The sequence below is a fragment of the Mytilus edulis genome, chromosome 4, assembly GCF_963676685.1.
Source record: "Mytilus edulis chromosome 4, xbMytEdul2.2, whole genome shotgun sequence".
Classification (NCBI taxonomy): domain Eukaryota; kingdom Metazoa; phylum Mollusca; class Bivalvia; order Mytilida; family Mytilidae; genus Mytilus; species Mytilus edulis.
Window position 1 is genome coordinate 98,029,095 of NC_092347.1, and position 19,902 is coordinate 98,048,996.

The 19,902-nt window shown below is 32.4% G+C and overlaps 1 protein-coding gene across 2 annotated transcripts in view; it reads right to left on the reverse strand.

The window, feature by feature from the left end:
- LOC139521202 (protein madd-4-like) overlaps positions 1-19,902 on the reverse strand; it is a 33,805-nt gene that overhangs the window by 8,022 nt on the left and 5,881 nt on the right. The window contains exons 1-4 of one of the 2 annotated variants that reach the window (XM_071314572.1): positions 14,728-15,361; positions 3,608-3,763; positions 3,095-3,304; positions 337-495 (exon numbers count right to left, since the gene is read on the reverse strand). In XM_071314572.1, the coding sequence (XP_071170673.1) occupies positions 337-495; positions 3,095-3,304; positions 3,608-3,763; positions 14,728-14,766 (564 nt within the window). In that variant the 5' untranslated portion in view covers positions 14,767-15,361. Of the gene's footprint in view, positions 1-336; positions 496-3,094; positions 3,305-3,607; positions 3,764-14,727; positions 15,362-19,902 lie in introns of those variants that run through there. The other variant, XM_071314571.1, reaches the window with a different exon arrangement.

Here is a 19,902-nt window from a genome sequence, read left to right on the forward strand (position 1 = left end):
ATGTCCCATCCACTTTCCTGTCCTATACTTAAAACTGTCCTGATTGGTCTTATTACGAAATTAGAAAATTTATGTTCCCAAAGTCAAAGCATAGAGTGAAAACGTTATATCTATAGTTTTTGAATGTCGCATGTTTGGAATATTTTGTACATATTTAACAAATGGCGTTCATATTCAACCTACGGTGTTCGCCACCTCTGTTGATTAAGATTTCAAAATAAATTGATTTAATCGTTTTTTGTTTGTTTGTTCCCTTATCTCCATTTTCTAATATGATACCCCTTTAAAAAAAAAGGGTCCTGGTTCCATCCCTGCGTATAATTGAATTTGACTTACGCCACATGATACAGAACAAAATGTCCACCGAACGTCCCATTGGTAAACATGTTTGTCCTCGGTTGGTTCTCGTTCTTGACAAAAGGTACCATCGCCATCACAGATACCACAATCATCGACAACTTTAGATGAGCCCACTATACCATCACAACCAAGTTTCTGTAAAGCAGGATATATATATTATAGAATACAGTCTAGTGAATATCATGTTATCTATTTATGAATAGACAAAAACAAATAGGAAGAAAATACCAAGGAGCCAATAAAAAGTCGAAGAAGAACTGACAATAGTATACCATGACCACTAGTTCACAAAATACTACACAGAAGAACTGACAATAGTATACCATGACCACTAGTTCACAAAATACTACACAGAAGAACTGACAATAGTATACCATGACCACTAGTTCACAAAATACTACACAGAAGAACTGACAATAGTATACCATGACCACTAATTCACAAAATACTACACAGAAGAACTGACAATAGTATACCATGACCACTAGTTCACAAAATATTACACAGAAGAACTGACAATAGTATACCATGACCACTAATTCACAAAATACTATACAGAAGAACTGACAATAGTATACCATGACCACTAGTTCACAAAATATTACACAGAAGAACTGACAATAGTATACCATGACCACTAATTCACAAAATACTACACAGAAGAACTGACAATAGTATACCATGACCACTAGTTCACAAAATACTACACAGAAGAACTGACAATAGTATACCATGACCACTAATTCACAAAATATTACACAGAAGAACTGACAATAGTATACCATGACCACTAGTTCACAAAATATTACACAGAAGAACTGACAATAGTATACCATGACCACTAGTTCACAAAATACTACACAGAAGAACTGACAATAGTATACCATGACCACTAGTTCACAAAATATTACACAGAAGAACTGACAATAGTATACCATGACCACTAGTTCACAAAATACTACACAGAAGAACTGACAATAGTATACCATGACCACTAGTTCACAAAATATTACACAGAAGAACTGACAATAGTATACCATGACCACTAGTTCACAAAATACTACACAGAAGAACTGACAATAGTATACCATGACCACTAATTCACAAAATACTACACAGAAGAACTGACAATAGTATACCATGACCACTAGTTCACAAAATATTACACAGAAGAACTGACAATAGTATACCATGACCACTAATTCACAAAATACTATACAGAAGAACTGACAATAGTATACCATGACCACTAGTTCACAAAATACTACACAGAAGAACTGACAATAGTATACCATGACCACTAGTTCACAAAATATTACACAGAAGAACTGACAATAGTATACCATGACCACTAATTCACAAAATACTATACAGAAGAACTGACAATAGTATACCATGACCACTAGTTCACAAAATACTACACAGAAGAACTGACAATAGTATACCATGACCACTAGTTCACAAAATACTACACAGAAGAACTGACAATAGTATACCATGACCACTAGTTCACAAAATACTACACAGAAGAACTGACAATAGTATACCATGACCACTAGTTCACAAAATACTACACAGAAGAACTGACAATAGTATACCATGACCACTAGTTCACAAAATACTACACAGTAGAACTGACAATAGTATACCATGACCACTAGTTCACAAAATATTACACAGAAGAACTGACAATAGTATACCATGACCACTAGTTCACAAAATACTACACAGAAGAACTGACAATAGTATACCATGACCACTAGTTCACAAAATACTACACAGAAGAACTGACAATAGTATACCATGACCACTAGTTCACAAAATACTACACAGTAGAACTGACAATAGTATACCATGACCACTAGTTCACAAAATACTACACAGTAGAACTGACAATAGTATACCATGACCACTAGTTCACAAAATACTACACAGTAGAACTGACAATAGTATACCATGACCACTGGTTCACAAAATACTACACAGTAGAACTGACAATAGTATACCATGACCACTAGTTCACAAAATACTACACAGTAGAACTGACAATAGTATACCATGACCACTAGTTCACAAAATACTACACAGAAGAACTGACAATAGTATACCATGACCACTAGTTCACAAAATACTACACAGAAGAACTGACAATAGTATACCATGACCACTAGTTCACAAAATACTACACAGAAGAACTGACAATAGTATACCATGACCACTAATTCACAAAATATTACACAGAAACTAACGATTGAGCAACACGGACTCCACTAAAACAAGGAGTTAACTCAATGCTCCGGAAATTCCGAATGATTAGCACTTTATCTTCACTTAAGGCACAAGTGTTGTTACTCGTGAGAAAGAGAAAAAGATGTTCCATTCAATTGTTGAAGGCCGTAAGGTGAAATGATAGTTTTTTGCTTCTATGTCGTTTAATCTCTGGTGGAGAGTTGCCTCATTGCCAAATATACCTCATCTTCTCAATATTCAAATCGTGCAATCTAGTAACTAATTCATAGTCATGATCTGTAGACGAAGTTACAAATCAAAAAAGACAGCAAGAACGTCTATAAACATATGTTTTATTTGATATTCAATAATATTACCAACAAGTCCTTTGTCTGCATTAAAATAATTTAACTCAGAGACCAAACTTTCATAAAAATCCATATTTCCATAAAATATTACATATATAGGAATTTTGCAAAGATATTGTTTTCAAACATAAACTTACCAAACACTTTCCATTTATACAATAGTGACTGGAATGTTTACTACATTTCGTACCATCAGCCAAATTAATACTGATCATGTCCGGAATTTGTTTAGTTTTGCCGAAACAGGAGACAGAACATTGGTACTTTTGGCGAGGAATCCATTCAGTGCTTCCGGAGTAAGACTGACAAGCTTCATACTCCGGTATAATATCGTCCGATGGACATTTCTACAAGAAATTATTACAAATAATTATTTTTATATAGTTTAATAAATACAGTACGGAAACGGGGACGTGTTTAAGATACAACAACCCGGCAAAAAAGCAGAAAACATCCAAATGCCACCAAAGAGGTCTTCAACGCAGCAAGAAATCCCAAACCCGCCGTTCAATGAATATTGAACACTTACCACACTCTAATCAAAATAAAAGAAAAACTTACATTTGTATAAAACTAATAACAGGAAAATATCAATAAATTACAGTTTGAAGGAATTAATCTACTTGCTAAACTATATGTTTCATATATACCTGCGTATTACAAAGTCTGTATTGGATATCGTTTCCAATACAGTTACCCCCGTAACACATCCGTCTTCTGTTAGACAGTCCCCCATTACATGACCTAGAGCACTCATTCCATCCTCCCCAATTATACCAGGAGCCAGCAAATGTTAGTTCTACTATCTGAAATAAGGGAAAACATCTTAAATAATCAGAATCCGTTTATGAGATGTTGTTTTTCCTGAGTGCATAACGAGATATATTGTCGAATGTAGTTCTTTTTTAATTATTTATATATTTTAATAGCGTATAGATTTTGTTTCTAAAGTTAAGAGCAATAAGCAATCAATGTTTTATTTCGCAGAATATGAAATTGAAAGATAATGAATAACAACAAAAAAATGTTTAATATTAAAAAAATGACTAAGAAGTAAGAAATATCGTTTTTGGTTTCACTTGAGAATTGATTTTGGCTCCAGATTTTTGTTAATTACTAATGACAACTTTATTTGAAACGTTATTTTAAACTCAGCGGTAATTGTTTTACTCACGTAAAAGAGCAATTAGTAATAGAAACGCGTTGTATAATGTGTCTGAATTAAAGAGCATCTGAAGCAAAGGTCTGATGATTTACTTTAGCTCGATAAACTTATACATTGTGTGTTCAAATATTGCACAATAGCAATCTTCAGACATTGTCTTCCGATACTCTTTAATTCAGACACCTTTCACAATACATTTTGTATTACTAATTACTCTTTTTCGTGATTAAAACTTGCAAATATTTTACTGTTTTTATACCTACAACAGTCTTTTAAAAAGATTTTAAAAATGAAATAAAACTCCGTTAGAAATACTTGGACAGTAAAAATCATACCATTCTATGCTGAGGTTTTTGTTTCGTATACGTTAATTTGGCTGTATGTCGGATTTTTGTGAAATGTTTTATGAATGAGAAATACTGGAACTGCATCTAAATATCCCTTACTGCCCTACACGCCAATGGCGTAAAAGGGCGGTAAGTAAGTAAGTAAATCTAAATATCCCAAAATATATAGTACTATAAATTGATTTAATAAAGTAGATCAAATTCATGTAAAACTTAGTAAATATGCATATTTGACATTCCACATGAAATATCACGCTACGCCATATTTGCCATATTATAGCTACATTTCATAAATATTACAAATATCAAACAAGCAAAATGAAATGTCAACATCATTTGTCAAACTAAACAATTGAACAATAACATTTGAATATGATTTTAACAGGAAAATTATGACCTTTAGTACGCATACCTCGACGCCGTTACGTCCCTGTGTGAGTGAGGTGTAACGTGATATAGTTTTTCAAGGCAACACTTGGGCCGGATTGATAGCTTTCTTTACAGTGTGTGCTTTGCTCATTGTTGAGGGCCTAATTGTGACCTATCGTTGTTTACATCCTCGTACTTTGGTCTCTGGTGGATATTTGTCCCTTTGACAATCAAAACACATCTCCTTGTTATTGTATTTTATTGTGTTTGTGGCATTTTTATATGGATAAGAGAAAGATAATCTGCCGGGTTATCTAGAGATTGTATGTAACGCTGACATTTTAAAGACAAACATCTGCCCGTATCTGTAGTAACGTTTTTTTATTTTATGAACCGTAATCTATGTATTACTGGTTTCGTTACCACAAATTACTTGAAACCTTTAAAGAATTCTTCAATAGATACACAGATTTGGTATGGAAGTTTGGCTGTGGAAAACCTATTTTAAACGTGTTAGCTGTATACCGAGTATACCGAGTCCCGAAATGTACATACAGTCCGACTCCGGGTACGCTTATCAATCCTTTAAATAAACTTCTTCTAAAAGATTATCAATTCATGTTCATGATATTGAATTAGCTGTCAGTGACTGCGAGTGATCTCTGTTCTTTGAGTCTTTGTTGTTGTAACATATAAGAATATGATCGTCTGATCTGTGTTTTTGATAGATGTTTTTCTTCTGCTGTGTATCAATGTGATGAGATAAGCCTTTTTCAACTTTTACAGCTTCTTCTTATGTTGTACTGTTACACCCTTGTCTCGTGTTAGGGTTTGGGCGCCAACAAACAAGTTTAACCTTGCCACATTATGTCAGACCCTGTTTTTCAGTGGTTGTCACTTGTTGCTGTATATCTGTCAGACATATTTGTTTTTCGTTCATTGTTTTGTACATAAATCAGGCCTTTTCTCGGTTGAATTGTTCTAAATTTGTCGTTTCGTGGTATTTTGTAGATCACTATGCGGTATAGGTTTTACTCGTTGTTAAAGGTCGAATACTGAGTGGCCTATATATGTAAACATGTCTCTTGTGAAGTGTTCAGTGTCTCATTTCCAATCATACAACATCTACTTATTTATATATCTTAGTCCAAGTTTTAAGGTTTGCTGAAACCCATAAGTACACTACACAAATAAACAGTGTAGCTAATTCCAGGTTCCATGTCCTTTCAAGTTGACCATGTGATTGTCTTGCTCCTATTCTCACAGCTTGTGAAAATATAGCACGAGATTTACTTATCTTTATCAAATAAATATATTTGTTACAAAAGAGACATGCAATAACATCATCAACACACAAATTAATTATTTTGTGCAAGTTAAACCGCCTTCAGGATAATATAGTGTTTGTTTTTCCACATATCTAAATTTAAAGTTTAAGTAACAAAATATCGGTAAAACGTATGTTAATGTTAATATGTTTACTATACAGACACAAGATGTGTATCCATAAATCAATCTGGTAATCTTATATAATAAAGAGGGGGTAATTATACCTTATAGGCTTATGACAAATATTTAATATGACTTTACTTTTATAGAGAAACGAGGGGGGGGGGGGGGTGGTTGCTTTAAAAATAATTCGGAGGTACGGCTGAAAACCACTACGATGTACTTGAAAATGAGTGATACGATGACAAAAATAACCTCCAGTTTTTATCATTTTTTTATGTAAAAAAGGGGGACCTGTAACGTGTAGTACGCGGTCCATGCCGTTATTCACAACTTTCTTTTTGCTAATTTGATAATATTTCAAACAAATTATCAAATAATATATATAGTATGTATAGTGACGGAAGGAAACCATCTGACTGTGTTAACGAGGACTAAATGTTCCAACGGCAGTAAAAAGAGAAGGAGGGTTACATCATATAGAGATAGCAACCTAACAAATTAAGATAACCAAATTAGTAACTTCAATTGAAAAAGATTATGTATCTGATACTTATACCTAGTTTGTTAATGCTTTGTTTTTAATGCTTTCATGCCGTCTATGAATTTTGTTTGGAAGAGATGTGGACTTTCAAAAGTGTGTCAATAAGTCCTTTTAAAATGACATTTTTATTACAGTGAAAGAAAATATAAATACTTGAAATAACAAAATAAAATATTTTGAGTGTCATTGTATATTTATGAAAAATCATTTGGACATATATATTATACTAAGTTCATGTTCGAAATATTTTCAATCTACTTATAGTCTACATTACGGATATATATCTAACAAATAATGAAGAACAGCAACTCAAGCACTATTTCCGTGCTTTTTGTGGGTTTTTTTTAATTTTTGCTGTCCATGTCCTGATTTTGTGTTATGGCACCCCATATACTTTGTTTTCCTATTATTCTAAAAATAAAATCTAGTAGAAATGGTAGTATATGTGTCAATAGATATGTAACACTCAGAAACGTGTCCTTCCCCTCAAACGTGTCCGATTCCCCCCCAAACATGTCTAGCTGAAAACTGCGCCAAAGCGTGTCATTTGTATAAACGCCCAAACGTGTCCATTTCTCAACTAACCCCCAAACGTGTCCAATCCCCAAAACGTGTCCATATCAAGCGTTATTTGGTTATTGCTATTTCATTAACGTATACTAATTTTACCATTTCATTAAAAATATACATAAGCACGTTAGTACTTTTTCAAAACGGAAGAATTAAACTGGCTTAAAGTGGGGGCGTTATTTCGGCTATTTCGTTTGTAAATTGTAAGCAAACATGTTGAGTTAAACAGTAGAGTTAACGTGTCAAAGTGTCCCTTTCTCTGCGCATTAAAACTTTAATGTTCTCTCTAATTATGCATGAAATACTGACAACTGGACAATTCGCAATCAACAGTCTAAAGTTAATTTATTCAGTAGAACTGAAAAAAAACATTAAAACTTGTATGTTTTCTCTAATTTGCATGAAATACTTGCAACTGGACAATATGCAACCAACAGTCTAGAGTTTATGTTAACAAAAGAACAGAAAAAACATTAAAATATGTATGTTAAAATGTAAAAAAAACAACAACAAAAACAGGTATTATAGCCTATGTTCTCTCTAAATAGAACTGCAAAAACATTAAAACTTGTATGTTCTCTCTAAATATGCATGACATACTTGCAACTGGACAATACGCGATCATCAGTTTAAAGTTTAGTTTAAAGTTTATGTGTACAGTACAACTGTAAAAACATTAAAACTTGCAAAACTATTGTGCGCTCTAAATATGCATAAAGTACTTGCAACTGGACAATAGGTAATCAACATTCTAAAGTTTATTTATACACTACAAAATAAATTTGCATTTAAAACCGGCATTGATCACATAACAGTAATATTCATAAAAAAAAAAGAATCTATAAAACTTATGCATGACATATTTGGCACTGGACGTTATGTTTCTTATCGTGTGTCTTTAGGGATGGTGGAAACCTAAAATTTATTAAAAACCCGGATAACAAGTTTATAATTTGATGGGCTTTTGAAATACACACAAACTATTGACAAAAGTAAAAAAAATACTGTTAAAATCCCGCCATGCAATATTCGGATAAATATAAAAGGCATCATCGGAGTTTATAAGTACAAAATAATTAACAAATTTAACGATTAATTCAACTCCAGAACTATGTGTATGTTCGCTCTAAACGAATATGAAATACTTGCAACTGGACAATAAACAACTGCAGTCAAAGTTACTTAATAATAACAGATTAATTTTGCAATTATTATAATCATTAAAAACCTACATCGAACTAACTTAATCTGATAAATTACATCTTCATCACGTGTGTCTCCCATCATAGAATTGCCGTAAACGTTATCAGCGATTTTATTTAAGAGAAACATGTAAAAGCGCTAAGAGACTTGTAACGTTTTGGCGTTAAATATTAGACACGTTTTGGCGAATAACAATTATCGGACACGTTTAGGGGTTATGAAATCGGACACGTTTGGAAATATTGTACATTTCGGACACGTTTAGGGAGAAAAGACACGTTTGGGAGAATCGGACACGTTTGGGGGGAAGGACACGTTCGGGAGTGTTACATTCAGTTGCCTCACATTAAGCAGCAAGCTATAAAGGGCCCCAAAATATTCATTAAATATCCATATCATTATTGATATTATCATTTCCATTTATCACCATCAGTTCAAGTTAATTTTAAGGCAAACTTACCTTCAGTAAAATAACAATTCTCATATTCCAAGTATTTGACAATGACTAGACATATTATTGCGTGTGCATATAATTATCAAAGAAATCTTAAGTAATAAAATATCATAATATTGCTCAACCTTTAATATTCTAAATTAGTATTTAGAAAGATAATCAAATTTTCTTCATTGTACAACTCTGTAGGTGCCATCTCCTTTAATAATTTGTGGCATTGTCACCTTAACCACGTTTGGTTCTTTCTATTGTTTGTTTGTGTCGTTTTTGAATTGAACTAAATTGAGGGTGTTGGAAGTCTTATTATATACTGCAGGGGAGAGAGACCTTAACACACACATATGTTTACATGATTTCGGAATGCACAAATAAACGTTAAGATGTCAATATTTTAGAATTGTACGTTTAAGAATTTTACAAACTAGCAAGAGAGAAAAAAACTTATAGATACCAGAATTAAATTTTATATTTACGCCTGACGCGCGTTTCGTCTACAAAAGACTGATCAGTGACGCTCGAATCCAAAAAAAGTTAAAAAGAAAACGCACATGTATTTCATCCAACAGCAAAATAGACATTGATTGACATAAAATTTCCATAACATTGAAAATGATAAAACCGTCTGTATTTCAACTTTATCAACTAAAATTCGATAAAGCATTTATCTTTAAAATATGATAATGAAATAAATAAATTTAATTTGAGAGAGTTAAATATAAAGGAATTACCAAAGTGTCAAAATCCTTCAAAGAGTTATCAAGTTAACACATGTAAGCTAAAAAAATAATATTTGAAGCTTACGGCATAGAATTTATTGGCTTCGTTTTGATTGAAATTGATCCTTACTATCTAGAATTCTTATGATAGTGAGATTTTTACTATCTAGAATTCTTATGATAGTTACATTTTTCCCTTTACATTTCTTTTGATCGTCAATGTACGAAACATTTTGCACACTGAAAACACAAATGACATCCTTTTTCATTTGAAAAAAAATGTTACAGACTTATTTCTGTCTGAGTTCAAAATACAAATGTTCGATACATTTCAGGTACGATGTATAAACGTGATACACTTTTCTTTGGAAAAAAGGCTTGACGATCGAACAAAACACAAAACTTTAAGAAAATTTTATCACAATTGCCCTTTTTAGAAATTGTATTTTTTTCAAATGCAAGGTATCTATATTAGCAGAACTTTAAAAACTTGTCCGCTTTCTAAATGAACGTTTTGTAGTAGTTTGCGTGACAAAAAAAATCTTCTCTTAACCTACACCAAGCTGCTGGCATTGCATAAATTCGCAGCAGTCAAATTCTATCAATATTTTATAAATATTAAAAAAGTTTTAATTACAAAGAAATGGGTTTTTGCGTAAAACTTTCCATTGGTTTCATGTAATACTCCTGTACAGTTGCATGCAATCTATGATATCATTTTAAGAGATAAAAATGCAATTTCATCCCACTGAATTTGTATGATTTAGTAAATAGTATAGAGATATGTTCATTTTCTGTGCGACATGCTGCAGTAATCCAGTAAATCACAGTGTCGGGGAACCCATGCATTTACTCTCATGATTCGCCTTTTATTTCATAAAAATGTCGATGTCTTATAATCTGTATTGAGTTTGATCCATTCTGTATTATATATATCATTTAATAAACTGCAATTAGTTTTCTCTTCAAAAAGTGAAACAAAAGGCCACCAATGGGTCTTCAACGCAGCAAAAAAATCCCGCACCCGGAGGTGGTCCTCAGCTGGCCCCTAAATAAAATTGTGTACCAGTTCAGTGAAAATGGACGTCACACTGAACTCGAAAACATCTAAATGAAATAAAATTAAAAAACATACAAGAACAATTCTGTATGTATGAGCCTGTCCCAAGTCAGGATCCTGTAATTCAGTGGTTGTCGTTTGCTTATGTGTTACATATTCTTCATTCATTTTTTGTACATAAATAAGGCCGTTAGTTTTCTCGTTTGAATTGTTTTACATTGTCATTTGGGGGGTCTTTTATAGCTGCGGTATGGGCTTTGCTCATTGTTGAAGGTCGTATGGTGAACTATAGTTGTTAATTTCTGTGTCCTTTTTGGTCTCTTGTGGAAAGTTGTCTCATTGGCAATCATACCACATCTTCTTTTTTATAATGTTTGTTTCTGTTAAATCAGTGGTGCAACTCGGCTTTTATTTCCTTCTCGTTTTGGATCTGAATGTTTAACAGTTTTCTATATTTACAACCCTCATAAGTGCGCGGCATGAGAAAAAATACATTTTAAATAATTAAAGTCACTTTTATAGTGATGCAACATCAGTGAAAATAACCAAAAGAATGCATAACCTCAGATTAACATTTTTTATAATTTTATCAAGTTTCAGTACATTTATGTACCCTTTAAAAACGCGACATGCGAAGTATTACTTATTTTTCAGAAAAAATTAAATGTTCTGTAACTTTGTGATAATAAAAATGAAAATCGCCAATGTATACAAACCAACATTATAGATATAAGAAGATGTGGTATGAGTGCCAATGAGAAAACTTTCCATCCATAATGCATACGAATAGAGTTAAATACTTGCTGAAGGTATACTTGGTATAGCACGCGAAATCGTTTCATCGAAAGGACAGACATAGGTTGGTCTGGCTATGGTTTATAACCAGCTGCAAATAGTTCATTGTGATATTTAGGCCTCTCATGTGTTGGGGGCGTATAAAAAACAAAAGTTGGATATGTTACTAAACAGAATTATATCTAATATCTGATTTTATCACTAATTCACGCAAAAGTGGAAAAACTATTAACAGTCATGTTCTATACTTAAATTTTGTTCCATTTCATGAACAACAGTTTATTATATTATTTACTTTTATAATTTTTAACATATATTATAAAAGTGAACGCATTAAGAAAATACATTTATTTTATGACCATTAACATACAAGCTATATTTTATAGTTCTAAATGTGTGTGTATTAATTAATCCTTGATATGATCATTATCAGAGATTTTTTTTAATTTCCACTAAAGGAGTTTCTGTTTCCATAGTAAATAAGTCAGTCCTGTTATTCTCTTCAGTGGTGTATTTATAACTGCCGCTAAACTTTTTTTAAATAATCCCTCACTATCTTCTTACCTTTTAAAACCAATATAACTTTCTAAATATTTGTATTATTTGGAAGAGTCCAGTACAGACACCATTTTGTATCCGGCATATAACTGTTCATTTCAAGCATATTAAAGGAACGAGGACATGCAAAGAGCTTTATGTTTTCAGTTATCAAAAACGTTTTCAGCTATTAAAAAAACGTTTTCAGTTATTAAAAAAACGTTTTCAGTTATTAAAAAAACGTCAACCGAAAATCCAAATAGTAAATTGGATTAGTACTACTGAACACTCGACACCGTCAGTATACAATCATTGTTGAAGGCCGTACGGTGACCTATAGTTGTTAATGTCTGTGTAATTTTGGTCTTTTGTGGATAGTTGTCTCATTGGCAATCATACCACATCTTCTGTTTTATAAATAATAGATAGTACTAGTCTGGCTCCCCGCGACATCAGTACGCTATTGTGTGCATGTCGAGCAGTGATTCAGGATCCCAAGCTAAGATAGCACTCACTTCAGTGTAGTAACATATGTCAACTCAAAGGTCAAATGTAACTTGCTAGTTATGTTGAAAAACAGCATTTGAATAACTACTATTTGAAGGTCATAATGTTGTAACTATGAAGACACGATCATTCCATACGTTTTATGCCAACTTTACCGCCGCTTTTCCTATTTTAAGCCTCGATCAATGTTCGAATTTAAATGATTTTATATGCACGATAAACGTTATTTACTAGTACAAAATTCTGCAACAGGAACTAACCGGGTATTTTAGTGTGTCCTAACTGAGGGCCTTTTTCTGTGTCAATGACCTGTAATCTATTTTATGACATTTATCACGAAAGAAAAGCTTGGTTAAATAATATTAAAGATAATAATAAGCTATATATCAATGAAACAAACAAAGCAATGTATTCAGTCAATAGGCTATTTGTTCATCCGGTGTTTATAATCGGTCAGTGAGTTTTGATACAAACATTTTTTTAAAGAAAATGTTTCTCACGATTGTGTTTCCCAATTTCTATCTCTTGCTTTTGAAAAACCTAAATTTGATATAAATATGACCTGGAAGACTAGGAATTAAAGACGGTTGAAAACATCACGGGTGTTTTCCATTATTCCATCTGAATAACACCATAAATACGACCAGTCAGGAATCTTGTGACCGATTGTGAGATTTTTCTTTAAATTGTTGGTTACTTGGTCATATCCTAAATCTAATGGCCGGTTTCTTATTCTCGATGGTCTCTTATCCACAATAAATGAAGACTCTTTGGAAATTATTGATTGTTATTATATATTTTTTCCCCATTGTGAAGACATTAAATGTACACGATTGGTATATATAGTTGTAACCGTTATTTTAATACGAATAAAACTTTCCTATTTCGTGCATTGTACCGGAAAACTAATATTACAAGACAATATTGAGATAAATACAACAGCACACGAAAATGTTATAGTTACTACAATTGCTGTTTGAACAGTGACCACAAATAAAATTTAAAACTCAAATCAAATAGTAGTATCAGCGATCATTTGTAAATAAACTTGTACATGTTGTATATCATACACCATGAACTACAAAATGATAATTAATTTCTGTAGACTGTCACTGGTTTTGGGGGACAACCATTTGATATTTGTTTAAGGAGATGCAATCTAATTACGTTATACTACATATGTAGTATAACGTAATCAGAGATCAATATTTTAATTAGATTGAAGGAGATGGAGCAGGAGGATCTTTTGCTGTTTGACCATTAGTTTTTTCCATTGCATGCTTATATTTCCCCTCACTTACCACCCGCCCATCCCCCCGAAAATCAAGAGATTATTTTCATACCCCAGAAAACAGGACTGCAAACAATATTTGACATGCAACATACGACTTAAAAAAAGGAAGAGGTGATAACTTTATAGAATCATTTTTGGTTGGATATTCATCACTTTAGTCATCATCACAAATTTTTCTATATTACACACAAAAAACTTTGAAAATTATACTGTGTCTATGCTTTGAAAAAAATGGCCCTTAAGACCTGTCGACAACAAAACTGCTGGCGTATTCATACTAATTGAACAGATGGCTGTCGCTTCTTTAAAACGTTCGAGCACTCTATATGATAAACTTCTGTAGTAAAGCAGACCTCTCAAATAACTCTTAAAAGCGTTCCTTTTCAAATTTGTTTGAATCAGGAAATGTGAATCAGAAGCGGTCTGTCTTGTTATTTCAAATTATTTGGTTACAGTGAAAAATAGCAGTATTATCTTTGTACTATTTAAAGATGTAAATTTATATAGGACATCAACCATTCAAACGAAATAAATCTTAATAATAGCTATAATCATTATAGGTTGTCATATAAGCATACATAATACGGGGGTTTGTGACATATATATGTAAAAATAATAAAAAGCAAATTGTAATATTTATACAAGTACAAGAAACTATTACCATGATGAATGCACATTTAACAATCTATAACATAGTTTTATTTTGAACCATTTATGCATCAAAGGATAAAATATTACAAAAAATATAATTATAACTTACCAGAAAAACACAAACGAAAACATTCTGGATGTAGAGCATTGTATTAACCTTTACTCCGGCCTTCCATGTCTGGACAGTTCACTTGTCCAGCTCTTAAAGTTTACAAAGTGTATCTCAGTTCACTTGTTCGGTCAGTCTGAAAGTTTACACAGTGTATCTGCAGACGTCAATCTCAAGACACTGAATACGTTACCCCATTTTATATAAATCGTATCCTAAACAAGATAAAGATGTGATTTTTACCTGTTAAAGGTAAACTCGGGTCAATTGTAACTAATTTCCGCAGATAAAGTCAATTTGCCTCAATTTGATAACTACATCGTACGTATCATAAACGAAGTTTGTATCAGTATCGCAACCCTGGCTCCACAATATCCCTGTGCATAGATTAATCAAAATACTTTCAGAAATGACATTTGAATGAAATGTTATTTGCAATATAATTTCCACAAACTTAAAACTTCAGTTCTGAGTCTAATTGCGAATAATTCAAGTGAAGCATTAAATTTGATTATTAAAGTGCGTCGATAAGCTAATAATTTTTGTTAATATGGACTATTTTCATTGGCCAACATGAGAACAATTGACAGCTGATAATGGTACAACATTGCGCTACAGATGTAATAATACGCTTGATGCATGAAAAATAGTTATCTAATTATAAGGTGAGAAAATTCTTTCCAAACAACAAGTGTCAACTCTTCAATGTAACAGTACAATTGATTTTAAAAGGTTAAAAGGTACCGTAATAAGGTAACATATATCTTAGACGCTACAATAGAAATCTAAAGTTGAAAAGGAAATAGTGTATTTAAGGAAAACGTGTATTGTCTGAATCTGACGAAAGGACTTTCTTTTCAACATAAACTGTGCAGAAAGGTATATGTTTTCTGGTTTTACCAAGATAAAACAGTTCAAATTATAAATCGAAAGAAAAAAGGGGTGGTACTGAATTAAGTGAAACAAATAGCCTTGAGTTTGAAAGGACAAGCGGTTTCGTTTTTTTATAACATTTAGTTATATGTTTGTTTTTGATTGCATTGTTAAATGGTATGCTATCTTAACGTTGTACAAAGAACTACTTGTTCAATACTATCTCATTTCAAAAAGATCGCGTGTATCCACTTCTTAATAAATTGGGCGTTACATATACTAACGGTCACCTTATAGTTTACTTTATGGCCAGTATGTAAACAATCCTAACTTTGATCCCAGTATTTATAAATTGAAAGTTTCGATTTGACTCTTTGATTCACATTAGCCCTTTCAGTCATTTATTTCAAAGGCGAGAATAGGTGACATAAATAATTAAATTTGCTTTTCCTTCAAACTAAGAAAAGATTCAACATCCCATGGTATTCGATGTCTCTCTTACAAACGATTGATGTAAAGTCAAAGTAATGTGCATTTAGTACGCGGTACCTCAACGACAAACGATTGATGTAAAGTCAAAGTAATGTGCATTTAGTACGCGGTACCTCAACGAGCTTTGGAGTTGCGGGGAGATTTTGTTTTAAAGAGAACAATTAATATTTGAACCTAACGTTCTATTTCACAAAGATAAAATCTCTAAATGAAACAAAAATCATGCTCTTAAATTGTTTGCCTCTTTGTGGTGTAAATGCCGACGTTTATATTGAGAATGGAAATGCGGAATATGTCAAAGAGACAACAGCCGAAGGCCGCAAATGGGTCTTCAACGCATCGAGAAAATACCGTCCTCAGCTGAATAAAATTGTATACTAGTTCAGTGGACGTCACACTTAACTCTAAAACATATAAATGAACTAAAGTGAAAAAAAAACACATACAAAAAAACAAAGACAAGAGGCTCCTGACTTGGGACAGGCGCGAAAAATAGAATTAATTATTTTTTTGCATCAACAAGAGTTTGATGTACCGCATAGTTAGCTATAAAAGGCCCCGAAATGACAATGTAAAACAATTCAAACGAGAATACTTACGGCCTTATTTAAAAAAATGAACGGAAAACAAATATGTAACACATAAACAAATGACAACCACTGAATTACAGGCTACTGATTTAGGACAGGCACATACATACATAATGTGGCGGGATTAAACATGTTAGCGGGATCCCAACCCTCCCCCTAACCTGGGACAGTGGTATATCTTGATTTGTACTAGAAATTATTGCACTAGACATATCAAAGAAAGCTGACATAATCAAAAATCGTATGCAGTTCTCAGTATATTCCGTTCTTGCAATACTAGTACTTGGTCGAGACACTAGACGATATATAAAAACAAGTTTCAATTGATTATAAAATTTATTATGATATTTTCTGCTATTTTTTTTTTTTTTTGGCAATGAATCAGTATAGTACTTTTAATCTTCTAATCAAAAACTGCATCTTAATCTTTTAATGCGGAGACACATAATTTATGTATAAGATAATAAACTGCATTTTAATCTTTTTAAAATAGACACTTGGTTCCGTTTCATATATAAACTCAACACTAATCTGGCACTGTTAACTATACAATGAATTTAAGTGGGAACAAATAATGTAACATATGCAGTTTCTTAAAAAACCTGTATGCCTTTTTATACATTATTTCTATAATGCTTTCTACAGTGATAAAATTAAATATCGCTCGTTAATATTGTTTTCGTTATTTGATTTAAAAAAAAACACGAAAATGAAATGAAGGTGGTATTATCCAACCCTTGCATACTTTGAGTAAAACCTGGTAATGTATTTTTGTTTAACTGGTTGCATCTTTTAAGAATAATGTTGACAATGTTGCACGGAATGTACAATTTTTAAGTTGTGAATTTCCCATATGTCTGTGTTGTATTCGGTCTTGCGTTTTTGCTTTATCCAGTCTCTAAACCGGTCATTGATTTGAATATGGTACAATCCCGAAAAGGGGGGGGGGGGGGGGGGGGGGGTACTGACTATCCTTTCGGGTATAACTGTGCCGACAGAAAATGTATACCCTGTTCTAGACCGTATATAAAAATAGATGCTGTTCTAGACCCGGTTCTGGACTTTATCTTAAACAGTTAAATAAGCGATCCCGTACTAGACAATTACTTTGTTTTAAAAAATGGCCTGTTCTCACCAGCAGGGCATGAAAAAGCGACCCTGTTCTGACCAGCAGGACATGAAAAAGGGACCCTGTTCTAACCAGCAGGGCATGAAAAAGGGATCCTGTTTTGCGCCATCATACCACTAACAATATAGGAAGTAACCCCCTCCCCCGGGGGGGGGGGGGGTACGATTGGAGTGTCTGCACAGATGAAGCATACGTGGGTCAAGTTAAAACTAGATGTAGATATTCAGTAAGGTTTTTTTCCTATAATAATCATTGCAATAGAATCAAAGTTTTCAAAGAATCATTCGATTGTGAAAGACCATATTTATATAAGAGTACTGGTGTATAGCTAAGAGATGCTTGAGGTAAAATGCGTTTTCATACGTCTTGATTTCATAAACAATATATTTTACATAGGGGAACATGTAGCCAAAAAAGCATGCCTTAAATAATTGGTTTCAAACATTGATTTGGTTAGTTGAATATATTGATCTCCTTAAAATATATGAGGGTTGACACAAATAAATGGTTCAAAATCGACTTATAATAACAAGAAAAATACATTAAATTCTTCATATATTAATAAGTAGATTTTTAAAATTAATTTAAAAGGTGTTTAACTGAAATTCATATGCTTTAATTACAATATAATGTATATATTTATATTATAAAAGAAACTGATTCATAAATAGAGCAGAACATAATTTCTCAATGATGGGCGTGAGAATTTACATGCTAAAGTATGGCGGGAAAAGGGTGTACAAGAAGTCGTCTTTTTAAAATAATACTTTAGAATCTCTTCTGTAAACATGAGAACATGCAAACCATGCACTTTCTTTCATGATTTCACGAGTCAGATAATAAATAAAATTTGTTTACGAAACTAAATTAAAATAAACTTTATACACTTGATATCAAGTATTTGCCAAGATTCACATGCATTCCTGACATAATAAGCTGTCATTTGAGTATCATAATGATCTTAAAGATACATAAGTACTACTATTGAAAAGTTACTTGTACTGGTGCACTCGACTACTTGTCTGCATAAACAAATTAAGATACTAGCATGTACATCAATAACTTTATCAAATTTTAAAAAGAGATAAACTAAGTACTGTATATATACATCGTTACGATTTTGACCCGTCAAAGTGACTGGTTTATCATATACGGTATGTGTACATTGTCTAACTTTATGACGCCAGTAAAATGGGTACTAGGGGTCAAAGTTGATGATTTAGAGACATCAAACAACTTAATCTTGCTTACATTTTTGTCAAAATAAGGTATATGAACTGTAGCCAGGTGTCTTAAGGAGTTAAAAGTTTGTACCTTAATTCGAAGTGGATTACCCTAAGCCGTTATTACCTTCTAGTGAATGTATATTGCTTAAGTTCGTTTTTCTTACGCAATGACCTGTATTTATAACCTAATAATACGATGCTATCATTTGAACAAAATGGTTGTTTAGGCATTAGTGATTTTTCTAAGCGGTCGCCTCATAAATTGATTTGTGAACAAAACAAATCATCTGCCGTTGCATGCAGCAATGAGTTGAAATATACAACAGAATAAGATCAGTTTATGGAAGTTTATTTTTTTTAACGTTTTCATGCACTTGGAAATAATTTTGAACGTAGCGAAGTTGCATGCCGCAATGAGTTGAAATATAAAAGAATAAGAACAGTTTATGGAAGTTTATTTTTTTTTACGTTTTTATGCACTTTGAAATAATTAAGAACGTTGCAAAGGAATGAAAAATTCAAAATGTTACAAAAACATTTCGTTTGATTGGAGAAAAACTTAAAATTAATATGGTTTCGTCTAAAAAAGCGATTAACTTCAAATTAATTCGGTTCGTCATTCAAATTAATTTGGTTTCGTCTCATGAGAGAAGAACTTCAAATCAATATCCTTTTTACCTTAGAATGTATTATGAAAGTCGTATACTCATGAGGTGAAGTAAAAGGATATACTAAATTGATACGTTTTCGACATGCTATTTTATCATTAGTTTACTTTAATCACTGCTTATCAATAAATTGTTTATAAATGACGCAAAGTTACTACAAAGATATCAAACGAGATGTAGGGTATAGTCAATATCAA